Raw genomic sequence first — 25,033 nt, 5'->3', positions numbered from 1 at the left:
AGGGACTTGGGAATGCTAGGGACTTGGGAATGCTAGGGACTTGGAAATACTAGGGACTTGGGAATGCAAGGGACTTGGGAATGCTAGGGACTTGGGAATGGTAGAAACTTCGGAAAGGTAGGGGCTCTGGAATGGGAGGGACTTGGGAATGGTAGGGACTTAGGAATGGAAGGGACTTGGGAGTGGTAGGGACTTGGCTGTCGGAAGAGTCTAGCTTTTGTGATACTGACTCACCACATAGACACCTAGTTATTCCTGTACAGTATACATAGGTTTAAGACTCTTCTGTCTCCCACCCCATAGACACCTAGTTATTCCTGTACTCTGTACATAGGTTTAAGACTCTTCTATCTCTTCCCTGTTCAGGTGAATGGCAGGGACTACTCCAAGGCCAGCCATGACGAGATGGTGGAGGTCATCAGAAGAGACCCCATCGTGGTGCAGGTTGTCCGTCGCCATGGCAACCCCACCCACTCACACCAAACATTACAGGAAGTTCACGTGGTGGACGTGTGCACGCAGACGGACATCACTTTTGAACACATCATGGCCCTGGCTAAGCTGAGGCCTGCTACTCCACCTGTACCCGACATCTGCCCCTTTCTGCTGTCAGACAGGTGAGGGGCATCTAATCCTAACCCTAACCCTAATCTTAACCTTATCCCTTACCCTAACCCTAGCCTTAAAACTTACCCTAACACTTAACATTAACCTTATCCCTTACCCTAGCCCTAAAACTTACCCTAACCTTAACATTAACCTTATCCCTTACCCTAGCCTTAAAACTTACCCTAACCTTAACATTAACCTTATCCCTTTCCCTAACCCTAGCCTAAAAACTTACCGTAACCCTAGCTTCAACCCTAACCCTCAACTCTAACCCTAACCTGTTATCTGCCCCTTCCTGCTGTCGGCCATGTTGCCATAGAGATAACCTCACTAGGGGTTAATATACAGGGAGCCAGGATTTGAGAACCATTGTTGTAGAACTCTGTCTGAGTAATACACGTTCTGTATGTGACTCATGGGTTTGGCCTGAATTTTCTGCCGGAACTTTCTAATAGATAAACCCTTTATTCAGAAAGAACGTGGGTTACCCTTGAATATGAATGAATAACATGTGGATAATGTAATAATATGTGCCATTAGTAGACACTTTTATCCAAAGTGACTTACTGTGGTGAATGTCTACATTTGTATGAGTGGCCCCTTGGATAGTTCTCCTCAAGATGGAGATGCTTTATTATGGGTTACATCAACCTGATGTGGTTGATCAGAGCCTCTACTGTATCATGGAGGACAGCAGCATTACTGCCCCCTCCCAGTACAGCTGATCACATCCCTTTAATGTCATTAGGATGCTCTCCAACTGTTGTGTCTGCAGTGCAGCCAGACTGCTGCATCCATTCCCTTTAAGAGTTTACAAGGTGATTAAAAACAAACAGAGTGACTGTTATACAGCGCTACGTTCATTCTCAGTCTATTTATAGGTCTTTACTGGGCCAGAAATGAAATACATTATGTCCTATAAACTACAAATCATCCGTTCCCTGGTCTGTGATACGGTTGATAAGGGGAGGCAGAATGGATGCTGTTGTGATTCTAAACAACAGTGATGTTACTGTGGGCTGGTTATACCAGGGCTGACATGTCTCTGTATAGGTGCCAAGTAACCATCTGTTAATCAACCAATTACAGAGGAGACAAAGCTGTCTCTTCACAGGTTCTGTCACTTACAAGGGTTTTTTGTCTTGTTAAAATGTGTCCATGTTTAAAATGAAACAATGTGTGTATAGATCCCTGTCATTAGTTGCTTTCCTGGAGGTTGTAAAATGGATTTTATGTTAGCGACCAATATGCACAACACAGGGAGAAAGGTGTTGAAACCAGCTTGAAACTCACACATCTTTCTCCTCTTCCCCCTCTCTCTTCCTCTCATTCTGTCTCTCCTCAGCTGTCACTCCATCCACACCATGGAGCATGAATTCTACGAGTGTCCAGAGTACCTTTCCAACACCCCAGCTGAAGTGGACAGGCCAGAGGAGTTTGAGTATGAGGTAAATCAATATGGAGCCACACAAGTTCCTGCGATGACAATTCTCCCACAGCGGTTATATTGACAAGTCATCTGTCTCTTGGTTAAATACAGTGTCCCCTACTTATTCACTGCAAAGATAATTACAACCACATCTCCACCGTAGCTCATTATGTCATCGGAATGATAAAGATTAAAATACCGGTATGAATCTTACTACCTCAATTTGGTATGTTTTCCCTATAAACAATGACACTTTTCAGATACAGTTGGAGTGTTGAAAAATAGCCTGTCTGGGAGGCTGGGTGGAGATTGTAATTTGTGTCAGAGAGGCAGTGACCGTGGGAGACGTGAGGTGATGGGTGACGTGGTAGTGTGTGTGTTTGTGCAGTGGTGCTGCTCGTATAATGGGTGCCCGTGGTTCGCTGCACAGGATTCTGGGTCATTAGTGTTCCTCTGCTGTCAGCTGTGGTTTAACGGCCACTTCTGACTAAATGGATGGATGTCTCTCTGTGTGAGAGAGGGATGAGAGACAGCGTGAAGTTCGAGCACACACTCACAGACACACAAGTGCACACACACTCGCAGGCAGGTGGACACACACGCACACACACACACACACACACAGTCTGGCCAGCCCAACTGAGGCAGGGTCAGTGTCAGGTCGTGACCTGATTACTGTTGTTATGGCTACTCCTTCCACTCACACAGCTGGCCCTCAGTTACTCTTTGTTCAGTCAAGTGTATCTAACTGTACCCTGAATGCCCTTGCTCCTCAGTAGCCCTGGCAGCTCAGGGACATTAGCTGTGAAGGATGTGTTTAGCCTGGCTTCACACTACTGCCGTGTAACTTAAGGACAGCTACAGGGCAGCTGTGGGAGGTTTTTCTTCCCAGTGGCCCGCTATAAAAACAACACACAGATACAGATGATCTTCTAATCAAGACTAGCATGGTCTCTCTAACCTCAGTACATCCACAGATTATTACTAGATCCCGTGCTGATGAGTATAAGGTTGTGTCCTGTAGCCCTATATGAGTTAATGTACTGTCTGCACGACACACTGTGATTTGTCACTCTAGGAGGGAGTCTCTAATCTAAACTCAAACGTCTCCAGATTACAAGGTTGTGTCCTGTACTACTCAGTGGGATTGTTCTCTCTAGTAATGCCCTCTGACAGTAGTGAGCTACTGTCCTCTGATCTCTCAGTACATGGTAGTTAATCAACAGTGATGGTGCGTTCGTGTCAACCACTTTTCTCGACCGTTCTGACCCGTTCTAAACTGTGTGGAAGTGTGGAGTCTACTCGCCAGTAACAGCTGAGACCTAGTCAAAAGTGCCCTCCCTCCTCTGTTTGTCCTCTGTTTGTTGTGGCTAGATGTCAAAGAAATTAATATTTTTTTAAAAATCTTTCCCAACTGCCAGCCAGAATCCTTTGGAAATTAGGCTATCCCTTTAATTAGGCTATCCCTTTAATGAGGCTATCCCTTTAATGAGGGTATCCCTTTAATGAGGCTATCCCTTTAATGAGGGTATCCCTTTAATGAGGGTATCCCTTTAATGAGGGTATCCCTTTAATGAGGGTATCCCTTTAATGAGGGTATCCCTTATATAGTCCCTTCTTTTGACCCCCTGCCATCCAGCTGTAACTCCACACGTAAAATAACTTTTGCAGAGCAAAATGTCAAACTGTAAAATGATATCTTTCTGTTTCTTCCCAACACAGCAGTGATCAAACAGACAGGGGTTAATACACCTGCAACATTAAGGGAACACGCTGTGTAGTAAATGCCATCAGTGCCATCAGACCATCAAAGACATACCCAGTGGGACACTCGTCTGTGTTTTATTTGATATGAGGTTTTAGTGCTATTGATGTACAGACCACCCTCTGGGCAGTGGACATGTGTTACCATGGTGAGGAGAGATTAGGAACCACACAACAAGAATAAGCAAAGACCACAGGAGGTGGAATGTCATTTATCAGACAATAAGTCAACATCAATTGCAGTCTTAACTGGTGTGGAATGGTGCAGCTTTAGTACCAATGTCACAGCATGTCATGGTGATATTGGGTTACTTGTTGAATTTGTTTGAGTGATACAGTTGGTTTACATTTAAACACACACACACACACACACACACACACACACACACACACAAACACACACACACACACACACACACACACACACACACACACAACACACACACACACACACACACACACACACACACACACACACACACACACACACACACACACACACACACACACTCCTCAGAAGAGGAGGACGAGATCCGTTACACACACACACATATTAGTTCACCCTTTGCAGAGACTTACTGGAGAACTGTGTGTTACTCCCTATGAGCTGTTGATCAACATGTTGGTCTCGCTAAAGTTGAGGCACCAAAGTATGTGTCAGTTAAAGGGGGATTTCCCCCTGGGGGAATCTGGGCTTGTTTTCATCATGTCTGAGGCATTTCTAGGACAGTGATATGTGTTTCACACATAACTGCCCAGGAGGAAGGCAGGTCACACTCTGAATGATACACCTTATAACAGCTTCCTGTGTAACGGGCGGCAGCGTAGCCTAGTGGGTAGCCTAGTGGTTAGAGCGTTGGACAAGTAACCGGAAGGTTGCAAGTTCAAACCCCCGAGCTGACAAGGTACAAATCTGTCGTTCTGCTCCTGAACAGGCAGTTAACCCACTGTTCCTAGGCCGTCATTGAAAATAAGAATTTGTTCTTAACTGACTTGCCTAGTTAAATAAAGGTCATATAAAAAAAAATTGATGGTGGGGGGCGAAATCTGAAAATGAATGTAATCCTACTTTGTGGTTTTTCATGAAGGCTCTATGTTAAACTGATCACACTATAAGGCTCTATGTTAAACTGATCACACTATAAGGCTCTATGTTAAACTGATCACACTATAAGGCTCTATGTTAAACTGATCACACTATAAGGCTCTATGTTACACTGATCACACTATAAGGCTCTATGTTAAACTGATCACACTATAAGGCTCTATGTTAAACTGATCACACTATAAGGCTCTATGTTAAACTGATCACACTATAAGGCTCTATGTTAAACTGATCACACTATAAGGCTCTATGTTAAACTGATCACACTATAAGGCTCTATGTTAAACTGATCACACTATAAGGCTCTATGTTAAACTGATCACACTATAAGGCTCTCTGATCACACTATGTTAAACTGATCACACTATAAGGCTCTATGTCACACTATAATGTTAAACTGATCACACTATAAGGCTCTATGTTAAACTGATCACACTATAAGGCTCACACTACTATGTTAAACTGATCACACTATAAGGCTCTATGTTAAACTGATCACACTATAAGGCTCTACTGATGTTAAACTGATCACACTATAAGGCTCTATGTTAAACTGATCACACTATAAGGCTCTATGTTAAACTGATCACACTATAAGGCTCTATGTTAAACTGATCACACTATAAGGCTCTATCACACTATAAGGCTCTACTGACACACTATAAGGCTCTATGTTAAACTGATCACACTATAAGGCTCTATGTTAAACTGATCACACTATAAGGCTCTATGTTAAACTGATCACACTATAAGGCTCTATGTTAAACTGATCACACTATAAGGCTCTATGTTAAACTGATCACACTATAAGGCTCTATGTTAAACTGATCACACTATAAGGCTCTATGTTAAACTGATCACACTATAAGGCTCTATGTTAAACTCTATGTTAAACTGATCACACTATAAGGCTCTATGTTAACTGATCACACTATAAGGCTCTATGTTAAACTGATCACACTATAAGGCTCTATGTTAAACTGATCACACTATAACACTATAAGGCTCTATGTTAAACTGATCACACTATAAGGCTCTATGTTAAACTGATCACACTATATGTGTTTGTGGATGTAGATGTGGTTGTCCTTGTTGGACAGGGCCAGTGGACGTCTTTCAGCGATGTTCCTATCGTCCAATTCATTACTAAATATACAAGCATTGTTTCCAGTCTCGTAAAGACTACAACTTGTGTTGGGTGATGCTTCGTGGTCTGGCTCCTGTCCCTCCTCCAATAAGGTTATTTTTTAAAGATACTATATCAACAATTCTATTTTTACTTCTATTTGAGAATCTTCCGTTTTGCTGTGAAGGGAAAAAAATCAATGGTATCTCATCACGTCTCTGCTGGCGTCAAATGGATTCCCTAACAGTCCAGTCTGATAATCCCTTTGGTAATCTTTGGTCACCGCATCATTCTTGATAGCCGCAAGCCACTAGGAGAATCAGGGTGAATATCTGGTAGGTAGAACAGTGAAGGTAACACATTTTTGCGTTTGTTGTAATGAGCACAGCCAGGCACAGAACGCCACATGGGCATGATAACAAACAATAGTGAAAAACAAAAGTTTACAAAGTAATCTTCTGAGATTACTCTGTGTTGGTCATTCGAGGTAAACAATGACATTATTCAAGTTTGTGGGCACGCCCCCTTTACCTAGCAGGCGGTATCAGCATTCGCTATGAATGCTGGTCTTTGTAGTTCACTATGAGCAGACAATACACATTAAGTCAAAACTTCCCGATACTAACAGTGAAATGAAAATGCCCGAGTTCTAGCTTGTGGTTTGGATAATTGTGATGTTTATGATGAAAACATCATGTTGTTAATATAGTAATGGCTATATGCCATGGCAAGGCCAGGGTGACATTCCCCTTTCATGAACAACTGGAACAAGGCTTGAAGGGACTGGAGTCTGAACCCCACTAGAGTGAATGGTGAATATTTCATCACTGTGGTAGCAACAGCCTACTCAGCAACGGGGATCTACACTGGCTCCAAGCTGAATATCCTCGGTAAAAATGACCAGAGGGCCTTAATGTTTGAAGCGTCCGATTTTGAGTGTTTCTGTATAATTATCTCATACTTATTATTTCACTTCTTATTTCACTTTTGAAAAGGATAATTCACCCTTCTGTGTCACTAACCTACTTCCTACATGATGAATGAAGTCAGTACCGTATGTTCTTGGCAACAAGCTCAGTGACAATTCTCAGAGAGTAAGCTCAGAGTACTCATAAAGCATTTCAGAGAGGGCTGATCTAGGATCAGATCTCCCCTGCCCATTCATTATAAACTGAAAGCCTAAACTGATCCTAGATCAGCACTCCTACGCTGAGACGTTTTTGGAATATGGGCCCAGCTCTTGAACTTGAAAAGAACAAGGTCATTATGAAGTCTGTGCCAGTAACACATCTCTGTTGGACTCTCCTCCTCCTCTCCTCTCCTCTTCTCTCCTCCTTCTCTCCTCCTCCTATCCTCCTCCTCTCCTCCTTCCCTCCTCTCCTCCTCCTCTCCTCCTTCTCTCCTCTCCTCCTTCTGTCCTCTCCTCCTCCTCTCCTTCTTCTCTGCTCTCCTCCTCCCCTCCTCCTTCTCTGCTCTCCTCTTCCTCTCCTCCTCTCCTCCTCTTCTCCTCCTCTCCATTGTGAATTCTGTCTCTGTTCTGTCTCTACAGCAGGTAGAGCTCTGTCGGCTCAACAGTCAGGAGAAGTTGGGTCTGACGCTGTGCTATCGGACTGACGATGAAGAGGATACAGCTATCTACGTCAGCCACGTAAGAACCACCACCACCATCAGCATCCTTAGGAGCCATGGAACCAATTCAGACTTAGGAAATGTACGGCTTTCCTACACACTTCTCAGTAGCTGATAATCAGACTTCAGGCAGGTGTTAACAGGCTTTGCAGGCGTGGCTTCCTAGCTGAATACATTTAATTCAACTGCTGAAAAAACTCCCACTTGCTGACCATCCAGATTTTCCTGTGGAGTTTTCGTTTAATAGGGGTTTCAGTACATTTATGTAGAGCCATTCCTTTAATGTTGGTGTACCTTATATTATCATTTTCTCCACAGGCTCACTAGAATTGATGGAGAGAACGGTTCAGAATATTAGGAATCAATGAAAGAAAACCATATATTGTAAATACATGCATATTCGTGTCCTGTTCACCACCAATTGGTTGATTTTAAAATACTCTGATCTTGTATATTATTTAGGGTTAGGAAAGTATTTATAAATAATTTCATAAAAGTTTGGCGAGCCTTTACGTATAACATATATTGGTGAATCAAAAATACAGTGGTTTGATTCATTCTTAAAGTTTCCATATTCAATTGTTCAATTCATGACATATTGAAAGGTGAGAAAAGTGTAGAACAGGGGTGGAACAGTAGTCCTATAAATCTACTGTAATAATCCTCACTGATCATAGGTGTAGAATAGGGGTGGAACAGTAGTCCTATAAATCTACTGTAATAATCCTCACTGATCATAGGTGTAGAATAGGGGTGGAACAGTAGTCCTATAAATCTACTGTAATAATCCTCACTGATCATAAGTGTAGAATAGGGATCATAAGTGGAACAGTAGTCCTATAAATCTACTGTAATAATCCTCACTGATCATAAGTGTAGAATAGGGGTGGAACAGTAGTCCTATAAATCTACTGTAATAATCCTCACTGATCATAGTGTAGAATAGGGGTGGAACAGTAGTCCTATAAATCTACTGTAATAATCCTCACTGATCATAGGTGTAGAATAGGGGTGGAACAGTAGTCCTATAAATCTACTGTAATAATCCTCACTGATCATAGGTGTAGAATAGGGGTGGAACAGTAGTCCTATAAATCTACTGTAATAATCCTCACTGATCATAGGTGTAGAATAGGGGTGGAACAGTAGTCCTATAAATCTACTGTAATAATCCTCACTGATCATAGGTGTAGAATAGGGGTGGAACAGTAGTCCTATAAATCTACTGTAATAATCCTCACTGATCATAGGTGTAGAATAGGGGTGGAACAGTAGTCCTATAAATCTACTGTAATAATCCTCACTGATCATAGGTGTAGAATAGGGGTGGAACAGTAGTCCTATAAATCTACTGTAATAATCCTCACTGATCATAGGTGTAGAATAGGGGTGGAACAGTAGTCCTATAAATCTACTGTAATAATCCTCACTGATCATAGGTGTAGAATAGGGGTGGAACAGTAGTCCTATAAATCTACTGTAATAATCCTCACTGATCATAAGTGTAGAATAGGGGTGGAACAGTAGTCCTATAAATCTACTGTAATAATCCTCACTGATCATAAGTGTAGAATAGGGGTGGAACAGTAGTCCTATAAATCTACTGTAATAATCCTCACTGATCATAAGTGTAGAATAGGGGTGGAACAGTAGTCCTATAAATCTACTGTAATAATCCTCACTGATCATAAGTGTAGAATAGGGGTGGAACAGTAGTCCTATAAATCTACTGTAATAATCCTCACTGATCATAGAACCATGACGACAGCGGTCCAGTCATGGTGAACCGTGCACCAGGGTCCGGGTTTAACCCGCTACGTGTGCTCTGAGTTCCAGAATTGATTCAAATAGGCTATGTCCTAAATTACTGCACAACTTGTGATACGTTAGCCTAATATGCTCTACTATTGCTAGCAATCCTCAGGAACAAACACACAAACGTGACAGAGGAAGGTTTAACTAACGACGTAGTGGAATGATGCAAAATGTAAGGAAACAAACACTAAAGGGACAGTTGTAAATGAACGTGAGTTTACTTGAAGGTGACTACCGATAGTCATTCATATTTAACATGATACAAGTTGTAAAAAACACAGTGAACAGTCCAGGCATATAATTAAAACATTCTAGAAATCCTAAATCAACTCGGTAGTTATGTTTCAGTTTGCTGCCATATGACTGGTTTCACATTGTCTCCAGTGATCATAAGGTGAAATAGAACTAAAACAATGTTATATTTAAAATCTCCTTATTCAAATGGCTTATTCATTCACTGCATATCCATCGCCAAACCCACTGGCTCCAGGTCATCTATAAGTCTTTGTTAGGTAAAGCCCCACCTTATCTCAGCTCACTGGTCACCATAGCAACACCCACCCATAGCACGCGCTCCAGCAGATATTTTTCACGATATACACCAAAGCCAACACCTCCTTTGGCCACCTTTTCTTCCAGGTCTCTGCTGCCAATGACTGGAATGAATTGCAAAAATCTCTGAAGCTGGAGTCTTATATCTCCCTCTCTAACTTTAAGCATCAGCTGTCAGAGCAGCTTACCGATCACTGTACCTGTACACAGCCAATCTGTAAATAGCACACCCGACTACCTCATCCCCATATTATTACTTACCCTCTTGCTCTTTTGCACCCCAGTATCTCTACTTGCACATCATCATCTGCACATCTATCTCTCCAGTATTAATGCTGAATTGTAATTATTTTCTCCCCTAGGGCCTGTTTATTGCCTACCTCCCTACTCTTCTACATTTGCACACACTGTACATAGATTTTCTATGTTTCTTTTATTTTGTGTTATTGATTGTATGTTTGTTTATGTGTGACTCTGTGTTGTTGTTTTTGTCGCAGTGCTTTGCTTTACCTTGGCCAGGTCAAAGTTGTAAATGAGAACTTGTTCTCAACTGGCCTACCTGGTTAAATAAAGGTGAAATAAAATAAATGAACATTTTTAAAAATTACCTAGCTCTTATCAATCAAATTCCCATCAATCAAATGTATTTATAAAGCCATTTTTACATCAGCCGATGTCACAAAGTGCTACACAGAAACCCAGCCTAAGACCTGTCGTGGAAATTTCCTCTATTTATCAAAATCATGAGCGCAAACCACACACAAGTCAGAGTTAGTTATCAAAGTCCATCTTTAATTATATCAGCTCTATCACAATCCTGTGACTCTCAGATAAATTCAGTGTCTCTCAATGAATTCTCTGAGAGCCCCTTCTGCATTGCAACTGAGATCCTTTAATAGCAAAGAACACACATAGTCAGACAGCATAGACATAATAAATCGTTCAGCTTTGTCTCCTTACTCAAACCCCAGAACCATAAACCAATCCTCCATATCAACAGGCATATATCAAATTGTCATGTAGATACAACCAATTCTAAATACAACCAATCCTGGACAAACTCACGGAGAGGATAGAATGATTCCAGACACTGCCATCCTCCTTTCCCCGATGGGAAAAGTAGGGAGTGACTGGCACAGACACAGTGGAGCAAAAGATGTGTAAACATATAATGACACCTTGACCTCTCCCCTCTCTACGGCCCATGCAACTTAGTCTTGACATAGAACAGATAACTGCAACCCTGCCACAGTATTATACAAAAATAACATTCTTGATGAGAAGTAACTTACAAACATATGATGAATATAAAACATCTTACCTATGTTACCAACAAATTCTGATTATTCCACAACAGACCCCAAACGGCAATTGGTCTTATCAATAGGTATTATCAATAGGTCTTTTCAATAAGTGTTATCAAAAGGTCTTATCAATTAGTACATGACAGTACGTGGGGAATGGTGTTATTTCTATCTGAACAAAGAAAGTAGATGCTTTTACACTTGGAACTGACAAGTTGCTCGACCACATTCATTGTTTCGTGGTGCATAAGGGTGGTGGAATTGTGAGGGAATTATGTCAAGGTCAGAATACGGTGTATCTGTAGACACACCTCCGCTACACCTTCATTTCTTTCATCTTACACACGAACAAATAGCGAATGAATAGCGTGCTATTCTCATGCTTAAATTCAAGGTCAGAATACGCATGGAGAGAAAAGTGCATAAAAAAAGGGAATTATGTTCCATGAATGCACGCTTAACTCTGGTCGGAATTCCCCGTTATGAGACTCGATCTTCCCCAGAGAAGTGTCCTGTTTGGTGGGACACAGATCTATCCATGTCCCCCTCCTGAGTCTGGTTCTCTGGTACACGGTCATATGACAAACTGCACTCCCAAGGAAGGGCTTGGTTAACAGGAAGGGCTTGGTTAAACTGGAAGGGCTTGGTTAACTGGAAGGGCTTGGTTAACTGGAAGGGCTTGGTTAACTGGAAGGGCTTGAAGGAAGGGCTTGGTTAACTGGAAGGGCTTGGTTAACTGGAAGGGCTTGGTTAACAGGAAGGGCTTGGTTAACTGGAAGGGCTTGGAAGGGCTTAACAGGAAGGGCTTGGTTAACAGGAAGGGCTTGGTTAACTGGAAGGGCTTGGTTAACAGGAAGGGCTTGGTTAACTGGAAGGGCTTGGTTAACTGGAAGGGCTTGGTTAACTGGAAGGGCTTGGTTAACTGGAAGGGCTTGGTTAACTGGAAGGGCTTGGAAGGGCTTGGTTAACTGGAAGGGCTTGGTTAACTGGAAGGGCTTGGTTAACTGGAAGGGCTTGGTTAACTGGAAGGGCTTGGGAAGGGCTTGGTTAAACTGGAAGGGCTTGGTTAACAGGAAGGGCTTGGTTAACTGGAAGGGCTTGGTTAACAGGAAGGGCTTGGTTAACTGGAAGGGCTTGGTTAACAGGAAGGGCTTGGTTAACTGGAAGGGCTTGGTTAACTGGAAGGGCTTGGTTAACTGGAAGGGCTTGGTTAACAGGAAGGGCTTGGTTAACTGGAAGGGCTTGGTTAACAGGAAGGGCTTGGTTAACTGGAAGGGCTTGGTTAACAGGAAGGGCTTGGTTAACTGGAAGGGCTTGGTTAACAGGAAGGGCTTGGTTAACTGGAAGGGCTTGGTTAAACTGGAAGGGCTTGGTTATAACTGGAAGGGCTTTGGTTAACTGGAAGGGCTTGGTTAACTGGAAGGGCTTGGTTAACTGGAAGGGCTTGGTTAACTGGAAGGGCTTGGTTAACTGGAAGGGCTTGGTTAACTGGAAGGGCTTGGTTAACTGGAAGGGCTTGGTTAACTGGAAGGGCTTGGTTAACAGGAAGGGCTTGTTAACTGGAAGGGCTTGGTTAACTGGAAGGGCTTGGTTAACTGGAAGGGCTTGGTTAACTGGAAGGGCTTGGTTAACAGGAAGGGCTTGGTTAACAGGAAGGGCTTGGTTAACAGGAAGGAAGGGCTTGGTTAACTGGAAGGGCTTGGAAGGAAGGGCTTGGTTAACTGGAAGGGCTTGGTTAAACTGGAAGGGCTTGGTTAAACTGGAAGGGCTTGGTTAACTGGAAGGGCTTGGTTAACTGGAAGGGCTTGGTTAACAGGAAGGGCTTGGTTAACTGGAAGGGCTTGGTTAACTTGGTTAGGAAGGGCTTGGTTAACAGGAAGGGCTTAACAGGAACAGGAAGGGCTTGGTTAACTGGAAGGGCTTGGTTAACAGGAAGGGCTTGGTTAACAGGAAGGGCTTGGTTAACAAGGAAGGAAGGGCTTGGTTAACAGGAAGGGCTTGGGAAGGGCTTGGTTAACAGGAAGGGCTTGGTTATAACTGGAAGGGCTTGGTTAACAGGAAGGGCTTGGTTAACTGGAAGGGCTTGGTTAACAGGAAGGGCTTGGTTAAACTGGAAGGGCTTGGTTAACTGGAAGGGCTTGGTTAACTGGAAGGGCTTGGTTAACTGGAAGGGCTTGGAACTGGAAGGGCTTAACTGGAAGGGCTTAACAGGAAGGGCTTGGTTAACAGGAAGGGCTTGGTTAACTAACTGGAAGGGCTTGGTTAAGGAAGGGCTTGGTTAACTGGAAGGGCTTGGTTAACAGGAAGGGCTAACTGGAAGGGCTTGGTTAACAGGAAGGGCTTGGTTAAACTGGAAGGGGAAGGGCTTGGTTAACTGGAAGGGCTTGGTTAACTGGAAGGGCTTGGTTAACAGGGCTTGGTTAAACTGGAAGGGGAAGGGCTTGGTTAACAGGAAGGGCTTGGGAAGGGCTTGGTTAACTGGAAGGGCTTGGTTAACAGGAAGGGCTTGGTTAACAGGAAGGGCTTGGTTAACTGGAAGGGCTTGGTTAACTGGAAGGGCTTGGTTAACAGGAAGGGCTTGGTTAACTGGAAGGGCTTGGTTAACTGGAAGGGCTTGGTTAACTGGAAGGGCTTGGTTAACTGGAAGGGCTTGGTTAACTGGAAGGGAAGGGCTTGGTTATAACTGGAAGGGCTTGGTTAACTGGAAGGGCTTGGTTAACTGGAAGGGCTTGGTTAACAGGAAGGGCTTGGTTAACTGGAAGGGCTTGGTTAACAGGAAGGGCTTGGTTAACAGGAAGGGCTTGGTTAACAGGAAGGGCTTGGTTAACAGGAAGGGCTTGGTTAACAGGAAGGGCTTGGTTAACAGGAAGGGCTTGGTTAACAGGAAGGGCTTGGTTAACAGGAAGGGCTTGGTTAACAGGAAGGGCTTGGTTAACAGGAAGGGCTTGGTTAACAGGAAGGGCTTGGTTAACTGGAAGGGCTTGGTTAACTGGAAGGGCTTGGTTAACAGGAAGGGCTTGGTTAACAGGAAGGGCTTGGTTAACAGGAAGGGCTTGGTTAACAGGAAGGGCTTGGTTAACAGGAAGGGCTTGGTTAACAGGAAGGGCTTGGTTAACAGGAAGGGCTTGGTTAACTGGAAGGGCTTGGTTAACAGGAAGGGCTTGGTTAACAGGAAGGGCTTGGTTAACAGGAAGGGCTTGGTTAACAGGAAGGGCTTGGTTAACTGGAAGGGCTTGGTTAATCAGGAAGGGCTTGGTTAACTGGAAGGGAAGAGACACGGCGTGTTAGAATAAATCAAACAAGGAATCCCACCACATATCAATTACCTTTTACAGTCAGAAGCAATTAAAAGATAACTGTGAATTCCCATTTGATATCATATAATGTTGTGGAATATTGACTGACTTCAACTGAATTAGAAGGAGTTAAGGAATGAAGAGGTGTTTGAATGTTTGCCAATAATATCTCTTTCGCTCCAAATAAACCATGCATGGAGAGAGAGGAGAGGAAAGCAAGTGAAGTTTGAAATACTCCCCTCGTTCTGTTCAATATTCTAATTGAGGATTTTAATTAGTCCACAGTGAGTGACACCCTTCCTTCCTTCGTCTCCTGCAGAGTGTAAAATGACACATTTTCCCACCACCGCCTCTGCATACCAAAGACTGAAACAAAGAGAGAGAGACAGCTGAGTGGAAATAATGTATCTCAGACTAAAGTAAAGCTCTCATTCTGGTGGTGTCTGGGGGGGGTTTGTGTGTGTGTGTGTGGGGTATTGCCTTGCTCTTACACCAGCTTCCTCTTCAATAAGCTGAAGCGTTACCTCAGGTAAAGTAGGAACAGCACCTGCAGTTGCCTCATACCCCTCTAACATCATGTAATAAACCTAAACAGTATATCTGTATATCTTTTTCATCTGTATATCTTCCAGAACATGCTAATGAGCCTCATTCAAATGTATTTCTGTGTTGGTGTCACTTTCATTGTGTTAGCATAGGTATGTTTTCCCGGTTGGTTTTGAACACCTACGTATAGCTCTTGATCTTGACTCTAAGAACTACAAAGTGTTTGAAGTAATTGCAGAGAAATGGAAGCGGTATTGAAATCATACCAAGTAGATTAGATTCCCTCAAAAACGTATCCACAGGGATTGCCTGTGAAAAATATGAAATGTTATTATTGAAATTAGAAATGTCTACACATTTTCAGCTTAATCATTCCTGACTTATTAATACACTTCCAATGTTAATTTTCTCTTGCTGAGCTCCTTATTTTGATGTTCAGTTCTTTGATGAAAGAAATGCTTGTTTTTTAAAAACTGAAATTCAAAGGTAGGAAGAAAAACCCCTGAACACATATCGTCAAGGGAACCATTTGAGATTCCATACAAGCAATACCCCAAAAATTGAAAACAAAATAATGAGAAAATCAATAAATGTTGAAATGAGTTTTCTCATGAAGATTCATTCCATTTTCTTAAACCAGACGGGAAGATGGTTGTTGACACCAACATCAGTGTTATCTTGGTGGACAGCTACCACACTAATAAACTACAATCCATACTGTCATATTTCAAACTATATCTTGCGATCCAAATGGCACCCTATACTCTATATAGTACACTACTAGAGCCCTATGGACCCTGCTCAAAAGTAGTGCACTATTTAGGGAATAGGGTGCCATTGGGGACACACTTCCTATTACCATGTGATGATGAGCTCAATGGAAGTTTTGAGGAATGGTTGGATGCTCGGCGTTGTATTGTTGAAGCAATATCTTCAGATGGGGATCTTGACAAGAAGAGAAAGCAATGAAGGTGTTTGATAATGATCCACCAGACAGTGGCATGGCAACAGTAGTGACTTGGGTATCCAGCTGCCTGTTCTAGCAGACAGTGACATGGCAACAGTAGTGACTTGGGTATCCAGCTGCCTGTTCTAGCAGACAGTGACATGGCAACAGTAGTGACTTGGGTATCCAGCTGCCTGTTCTAGCAGACAGTGGCATGGCAACAGTAGTGACTTGGGTATCCAGCTGCCTGTTCTAGCAGACAGTGGCATGCAACAGTAGTGACTTGGGTATCCAGCTGCCTGTTCTAGCAGTAGTGACTTGGGTATCCAGCTGCCTGTTCTAGCAGACAGTGACATGGAAACAGTAGTGACTTGGGTATCCAGCTGCCTGTTCTAGCAGACAGTGACATGGAAACAGTAGTGACTTGGGTATCCAGCTGCCTGTTCTAGCAGACAGTGACATGGCAACAGTAGTGACTTGGGTATCCAGCTGCCTGTTCTAGCAGACAGTGACATGGCAACAGTAGTGACTTGGGTATCCAGCTGCCTGTTCTAGCAGACAGTGACATGGCAACAGTAGTGACTTGGGTATCCAGCTGCCTGTTCTAGCAGACAGTGACATGGCAACAGTAGTGACTTGGGTATCCAGCTGCCTGTTCTAGCAGACAGTGACATGGCAACAGTAGTGACTTGGGTATCCAGCTGCCTGTTCTAGCAGACAGTGACATGGCAACAGTAGTGACTTGGGTATCCAGCTGCCTGTTCTAGCAGACAGTGACATGGCAACAGTAGTGACTTGGGTATCCAGCTGCCTGTTCTAGACATGGCAACAGTAGTGACTGACATGGTTCTAGCAACAGTAGTGACTTGGGTATCCAGCTGCCTGTTCTAGCAGACAGTGACATGGCAACAGTAGTGACTTGGGTATCCAGCTGCCTGTTCTAGCAGACAGTGACATGGCAACAGTAGTGACTTGGGTATCCAGCTGCCTGTTCTAGCAGACAGTGACATGGCAACAGTAGTGACTTGGGTATCCAGCTGCCTGTTCTGCCTGTTCTAGCAGACAGTGACATGGCAACAGTAGTGACTTGGGTATCCAGCTGCCTGTTCTAGCAGACAGTGACATGGCAACAGTAGTGACTTGGGTATCCAGCTGCCTGTTCTAGCAGACAGTGACATGGCAACAGTAGTGACTTGGGTATCCAGCTGCCTGTTCTAGCAGACAGTGACATGGCAACAGTAGTGACTTGGGTATCCAGCTGCCTGTTCTAGCAGACAGTGACATGGCAACAGTAGTGACTTGGGTATCCAGCTGCCTGTTCTAGCAGACAGTGACATGGCAACAGTAGTGACTTGGGTATCCAGCTGCCTGTTCTAGCAGACAGTGACATGGCAACAGTAGTGACTTGGGTATCCAGCTGCCTGTTCTAGCAGACAGTGACATGGCAACAGTAGTGACTTGGGTATCCAGCTGCCTGTTCTAGCAGACAGTGACATGGCAACAGTAGTGACTAGGGTATCCAGCTGCCTGTTCTAGCAGACAGTGACATGGCAACAGTAGTGACTTGGGTATCCAGCTGCCTGTTCTAGCAGACAGTGACATGGCAACAGTAGTAACTTGGGTATCCAGCTGCCTGTTCTAGCTGACAGTGACATGGCAACAGTAGTGACTTGGGTATCCAGCTGCCTGTTCTAGCTGACAGTGACATGGCAACAGTAGTGACTTGGGTATCCAGCTGCCTGTTCTAGCTGACAGTGACATGGCAACAGTAGTGACTTGGGTATCCAGCTGCCTGTTCTAGCTGACAGTGACATGGCAACAGTAGTGACTTGGGTATCCAGCTGCCTGTTCTAGCTGACAGTGACATGGCAACAGTAGTGACTTGGGTATCCAGCTGCCTGTTCTAGCAGACAGTGACATGGCAACAGTAGTGACTTGGGTATCCAGCTGCCTGTTCTAGCAGACAGTGACATGGAAACAGTAGTGACTTGGGTATCCAGCTGCCTGTTCTAGCTGACAGTGACATGGCAACAGTAGTGACTTGGGTATCCAGCTGCCTGTTCTAGCTGACAGTGACATGGCAACAGTAGTAACATGTGTGTGTATGGCGTTTGGATTGATTTGTTGTTTTGTTTGCTCAGGTTGGACCCAACAGCATTGCTGCCAGGGACGGGCGCATTAGGGAAGGAGATCGAATATTACAGGTACGTATTTTCATCTCAAGACCAATTACATGAGCGCAACCACACACACACACACACAAGCACACACACCCAAAGGCACCCTCCCTGTAAGCTCTCTTCTAGGAGCAGAGCTGTTGTTGTCTTCGGGCTACAGATCATATGCATATTTAATGGCTACACTTAAGCTGGAAAATGAAAGTCCTTAGTGTTGTTTTCACACAGCAGCCCCACATCCTCCCTGGCGGGTCTCTCTCTCTCTGAGAACTGTAGAGCCACCTGGCGGGTCTCTCTCTCTCTCTCTCTGAGAACTGTAGAGACACCTGGCGGGTCTCTCTCTCTCTCTGAGAACTGTAGAGCCACCTGGCAGGTCTCTCTCTCTCTCTCTGAGAAATGTAGAGCCACCTGGCGGGTCTCTCTCTCTCTCTGAGAACTGTAGAGCCACCTGGCGGGTCACATCAGAGGGAGAGAAAGGAGTGTGGAAGTGGGTTTGAGTGTGAGAGTGTGAGAGTGTGTGTGTATGTGTACGTGTGTTTCTAGTTTTACTATCCTTGTGGGGACCAGAAGTCCTCACAAAGATAGTAAATCAAGGAACATGTGGACAAGTAGGGACATTTCGTTGATCCCACAAGGAAAACGGCTATTTTAGGTTTTAGGGTTTAGGTTTAGGGTTAGGGTTACAATTAAGATTAGGGTTAGACTTTGAGTCAGTGTTAGGGTTACGTTTAGGGTTAGGTATAAGTAAAGGGTTTAGTGAAAATATAATTTTGAATAGGAATCAATTGTTTGGTCCCCACTTGGAAAGTAAATTAAACGTGTGTGTGTGTGTGCGATGTGTGTTAGCTGTGTTAGGTGTGAACAGAGATTAGAAGTAGTAGTCAGTGATTTCTACACTCCCCAGTAGTAGCAGTAATGATGTTAGGTGACTGGTGGACCCAAACACTGCACAGTCTCTTCTGATTGGAGGGCTAAGCCCCTGTTGTATTCTGATTGGAGGGCTGAGCCCTGGTGTTCTCTGGGTCCCATTATCTCTCTGTGACAAGCCCATTACTCTGCAGGGGAAAGATGAACGCCACCTGTCACAGTACAGTTAATTGTATGTCTGGATGGGAGCAGTGCTCCGCTGAGACCAGCCTTTCATGAACACCGTGCAGCTCTCTCTCTCTCTCTCTCTCTCCCATGGCCGTGGCTGGCCCCCACTGCCCTCCATCTTTAATCAATGCAGAGAAGAGACAGGACACAGAGCAGACCAGACATCCTCTGCCTGCCTGTGAAAGTGTGAATTCATAATCGACTGGAGGTGCTTTTCTCAGAGAGACGGAGAGGTGGAGGGAGAGATTAAAAGGGGGATGGTTTCCTCAAACACTCCATCTTCTGTGATGGAGGAGTTAAGTGAATGACTGTGATGTGCACTGTATAGAGGCGGAAGGGAGTCATTTAAAGGGGGATGGTTTCGTCAGTCAGTCAGGAGTTTAATCGCTGTATGTACAATATGTGAGTGAGTGGGTACTGGATACAGTACTTTCTAATCTCTTTGTGTACTAGATACAGTACTTTCTCATCTCTTTGTGTACTAGATACAGCACTTTTTCATCTCTTTGTGTACTAGATACAGTACTTTCTTATCTCTCTGTGTACTAGATACAGTAATTTCTGATCTCTTTATGTACTAGATTCAGTAATGTCTAATATCTTTGTGTATTAGATACAGTACTTTCTAATCTCTTTATGTATGTGTTTTACATCATTTCTTCATTAATTCTTCTTCCGTGATGAAGTTTAGTTGTCAGTGAGTGTAACAGACAGTAACAGGATCTCTTTCTTAATCAGTATGTGTGGACTATATATTTTCTCATCTCTTTACGTGCGTGTTACCAGATCAATGGCTGTGACGTACAGGACAGGCAGGAAGCTTTCACTCTCCTGTCCAATGAGGAGTCCAGGAGTATCGTTCTCCTGGTGACCAGACCAGAGGAGGCGTGGCTGGATGAGGAGCACAATGAACTCCTAGAGGAGCTGAAGATGGAGATCCTTGAGGAGAGGAGGAACGAGGAGGTGCAGAAGACAGGAGGAGGAGAGGAGCAGGTGAGAACAGCCTGGGGAATATAATATGAGATGGACATAGTTGTCCATTATACACTTAAGAGTTCAAAACATTAGGAACACTTTCCTAATATTGCGTTGCACCCCTCCGAAATAGATTATATTTCAATGTTGAGAGTACAGATGTCCAGATATTGATATTCTAGACAATACACATGTCCAGATATTGATATTCTAACAGTACAGATGTCCAGATATTGATATTCTAACAGTACAGATGTCCAGATATTGCTATTCTAGACAATACATATGTCCAGATATTGATATTCTAACAGTACAGATGTCCAGATATTGCTATTCTAGACAATACACATGTCCAGGTATTGATATTCTAACAGTACAGATGTCTAGATATTGCTATTCTAGACAATACACATGTCCAGATATTGATATTCTAACAGTACAGATGTCCAGATATTGCTATTCTAGACAATACACATGTCCAGGTATTGATATTCGAACAGTACAGATGTCCAGATATTGCTATTCTAGACAATACACATGTCCAGATATTGATATTCTAACAGTACAGATGTCCAGATATTGCTATTCTAGACAATACACATGTCCAGATATTGATATTCTAACAGTACAGATGTCCAGATATTGCAATTCTAGACAGTACACATGTCCAGATATTGATATTCTAAATGCTTAAGAGCTGGTACTATGATGTGGGCTGATGCATGTTGATAGGCTCTAGTGTTATAGAATATCTTCCATCTTCTCTACCACAACTCTTTGTTCTCTTTCAAGGCCAAGCAGCTGGAGGAGGATGATGTCATGACAGACACGGCCACGTGTTCCTCCAATACTCAGGACAAAGACAGCGGCTTGGGGACGGGGCGCAACGAGGAGAGCTCCGAACAGGAAGTCCTCCTAGCCCGTGTCCACCGGAGGCCTGCCCAGGGCCTGAGAGACCGATGGAGGGCCAAGCATGGCCAGGAGCTGGGCAGGAGGGTGGTGGTACCCTCGGACACCCAGGGACCCAGGGGTCTGATCCAAGCCCAGGAGGGTGAGGGTGGAGTGGGGTTAGGACTGGAGTGTGACAGCCGCTTCAAGCAGCTCCTGGAGCTTAAGTGCCAGATCCGTAACAGCGGGGAGTGTGGTGTGTACTATAGCAGGAGAAGCACCATCGAGTGCAGCCTGACGGAGCAGAGCAGGGTGGGGGTCAGTGGTGGTGGAGGGATGGAACAGGAGCTGAGGATGTTGAACGATGAGCTGAGGAGTATCGAGCTGGAGTGTCAGAGCATCATGCAGGCCCACCAGCTCCGTAAGAACCAAAGGGATCCCCCCTGCACCCCTATGTGCTCCCCAGGACAAAGCCCCAAACATGGGCGTGAGCAGCATGCCAAGCTGTCCGATATCAACGAGCATCCAGGGGAGAGGCAGTGGGACAGCGACAAGCTAAGGGGGGACAAGGACAGCTCCAGTGCCTATAACACGGCTGAGAGCGCCAGGTCCACTCCTCTAGGCATGGAGAGATCCCCAGACCACTCTCTACAGAGACGCATCAGCCTCACCAACCAGAAGAACCTCCGGAGCACCATGGCAGCCTCCGGCCAGTCCATCCCCATCCCAGACAGGTATGTAGACAATCAATCAAATGTGTTTTTATTAAGCCCTTTTTAGCCTTGAGTTTAGAAAGGTGGGCCAGCAGCCGGAAGGTTGCCGGTTCCAATCCTGGGTCTGACATTTCTATTTTAGAAAATGGATAATAATGTATTATTCTAATCTTCTTTTCAGAGAGCTCATGAGTGAGACCTCGACCGGGACCACCACACACAGCCGACAGGATCCCAACCCAAGCCCTGGAACCACGGTCATCTCCAGCAGCCCCGACCAGTCCAACCCTTCCCCCTCCGAGTCAGACCCGGCCCTGCCTGCAGATGACGAGCGCTGCGACCGCACCAGGAGCCACCGGGGGCCGCGCAGGGTCCCTCTCTACCCGTCCCCTTACCACACAGCCCCCCAGCAGGGCGCCTCTCCAGCCCACGCCAGACACCTTCAGAACTACATGCAGCAGCTCCTCCAGCAGACCTCCAGTCTGGAGACCTACTCCCAGTCCCAGCTCAGCCTCCTCAGCGTCTGCCGGGACCGCTCCAATCGCCCGGGGGAACCACGCCTCGAATGGAAGGTCAAAGTTCGAGCCGACGGGACGAAGTATGTAGCCCGGCGACCGGCGAGGGACCGGATTCTACGAGAACGGGCGCTGAGGATCAGGGAGGAGCGTAGTGGAGGGATGACCACGGACGACGACACTATGTCCGAGATGAAGATGGGGCGGTACTGGAGTAAAGAGGAGAGAAAGCAGCAGCTGGCCAGAGCCAGGGAGCAGAGGAGGAGGAGGGAGTACATGCAGAGGAGCCGGCTGGAGTGTCTCAGAGAGGGCCCTGGGAGCGGGGCCGAGGGCCGTAAAGAGGTCAACATCCTGGAACTCAGCCACAAGAAGATGATGAAGAAACGCAACAAGAAGATCCTGGATAACTGGATGACCATCCAGGAACTAATGAGTCACGGGGCCAGAGCACCTGAGGACCAGGGGACTAAACAAGTACACAATGCCTTCCTGTCTGTTACTACAGTATAGGACCACAGCTCCGGGTAGAAGTTTCCCTGTACACACAGATCTAGGATCATTTAAAACTACCCGGGTCGGGCATTAACCATTTGGATGATAATGAAAAACTGACCTCAGAGCAGTGTCTAGGGACAACCTTGCCCCATCTCTCTCTCTCTCTCTCATCGCATCCATGCGGTATGACCTTACTTGCCTCGTTCAATGTGGCATTTTTTATAATGGGGAAAATCCTATATTTTTCACACTTTGTAAACTCAATAACATTTTGTAAAATGTTTTTTTTTTACACTGGTTGTCGATGCACTGTGAAATGTTTTCTGCAGTTGCTCATTTATGATGTCATGAAACATGTTTCTATCATCATCAGAATTCTCTGTAAACCACATCATCATCATCAAGTCAAAGACATCGTGGTACGTTATCATGTTTGCATTGTTTATCCAGCATGGCAGTGATTAACTGTAGTGGTCAGAAATGTACCATACACCTGAGAACAGACACTTGACTCTTGCAGAATCCTCCTTGTCTTTTACTGAGGATCGACCATATAACTGCACAACCCTCTAAGACCCATTCAATATGCCAAGCTGCCCTGCGAGTCAAGACACCACTAAATCTCTGAAGGAGCTTTCATCATTTCTGAAAATGTCAACTCAGAGTTCTCTTGGAAAATTCTCAAATTCTCAAAATTCAGTTGTCTCAAATAATTTAAAACAGTCTTAAGGGAAGGTTTGATTGTTCCATGAATACATTAAATGTAATTTATAAATATAAAACATATTTATTATTTTTTATTGCTTATTTTCAATTATTGTACATTTATTAGTCTATTCTGCATATTTTCGGACCTGTCTGAAGATCTCTTTGTGTTGTCAAAAATAACACAAGTTATTGTCTCTAACGTATTATATTTCACCTAACAGTCCTTTCTGGCATTTGGTGGCGCTTCAACCGGGTGCTTTTCATTGTACACTGCTCTTCTATCTTTGCTCAGTGTTTATCGTCTTCTTTCAAGTAATCAGTAGTTGGTAACTTCATAGGCAGGTCAATGTGTACTAATTGTGATATTTGCAAAGGAAATGTGAATAAATTATTGTTTATCTTTATGAAACAAATGATTGTATTGTGGTTGGTTGGATGTATTTCCTGGTTACACGTCATAATATTCCAATCAGCATCGTCCCACATCTCATTCAGCATCTACTTCATCCATAACGTTGCTATGAGAGGTCAATCAGCATCGTCCCACATCTCATTCAGCATCTACTTCATCCATAACGTTGCTATGAGAGGTAATATCATGACCCTATCATCTCTGCTCAGTGTCCCTGTTGCACCAGGAAGCTGTTTCATTAAGCAGTTGAAACGCAGCAGCTGCGTCTCACATTACCTGAAGGATAAACACACCTACATCATGTGGGAGAATAGAAGGCATTCAGAATCAGTTCTGGTGGTGTGTGTTTGGTTTTCAGTAACACATGACGAAAATATTATGGCTTTCGTGATCAGGATGCCAGGAAGTGACCTCATTGTGTATGCTTCTTGTATTCACGTAGATAAAAATCAATTCAAGTCAATTATTTGTTAGAAGTGAGTTATTCTGTATATGATACATACTGCACATGGATATAAATACACATTTAGAGAGTAAACACCAAGACTTTCTGGCACAATCTACAGAATTATAGATGAATGACTACTCAGAAGTCACAGTCAATTCGTGACAGAAAGAGCATCAAGTAAAAGGCTTCAAAGAGGTTCCTTGAATCTTCTGTTGACAGAACACTGACGGTTGAAATAGAGCAACGCTCTTTCTCTGTAGAGCTACAGCCACTCACCTCCCATCTCTGAACAGCATGCTTATTCACATCAGTGCTCTCTGTCTCTGTAGAGCTACAGCCACTCACCTCCCATCTCTGAACAGCATGCTTATTCACATCAGTGCTCTCTGTCTCTGTAGAGCTACAGCCACTCACCTCCCATCTCTGAACAGCATGCTTATTCACATCAGTGCTCTCTGTCTCTGTAGAGCTACAGCCACTCACCTC

At 44.3% G+C, this 25,033-nt stretch overlaps 1 protein-coding gene across 1 annotated transcript; it reads left to right on the top strand.

The window, feature by feature from the left end:
- The first annotated feature begins 369 nt into the window (after positions 1-369).
- Positions 370-23,669, top strand: pdzrn4 (PDZ domain containing ring finger 4). The gene is made up of 7 exons (XM_042314445.1): positions 370-617; positions 1,955-2,057; positions 7,583-7,681; positions 18,263-18,325; positions 20,180-20,386; positions 21,161-21,990; positions 22,151-23,669. Exons 1-7 carry the CDS (start codon positions 406-408, stop codon positions 22,992-22,994), a joined length of 2,358 nt encoding a protein of 785 aa, XP_042170379.1. The 5' UTR covers positions 370-405; the 3' UTR covers positions 22,995-23,669.
- Positions 23,670-25,033: the final 1,364 nt, after the last annotated feature.

Source organism: Oncorhynchus tshawytscha, unplaced genomic scaffold (assembly GCF_018296145.1).
Source record: "Oncorhynchus tshawytscha isolate Ot180627B unplaced genomic scaffold, Otsh_v2.0 Un_contig_633_pilon_pilon, whole genome shotgun sequence".
In the NCBI taxonomy this organism is placed as follows: Eukaryota; Metazoa; Chordata; class Actinopteri; order Salmoniformes; family Salmonidae; genus Oncorhynchus; species Oncorhynchus tshawytscha.
The sequence above is the reverse complement of the archived record's forward strand: the minus strand, read 5'-3'. Positions and strand labels throughout refer to the sequence as shown.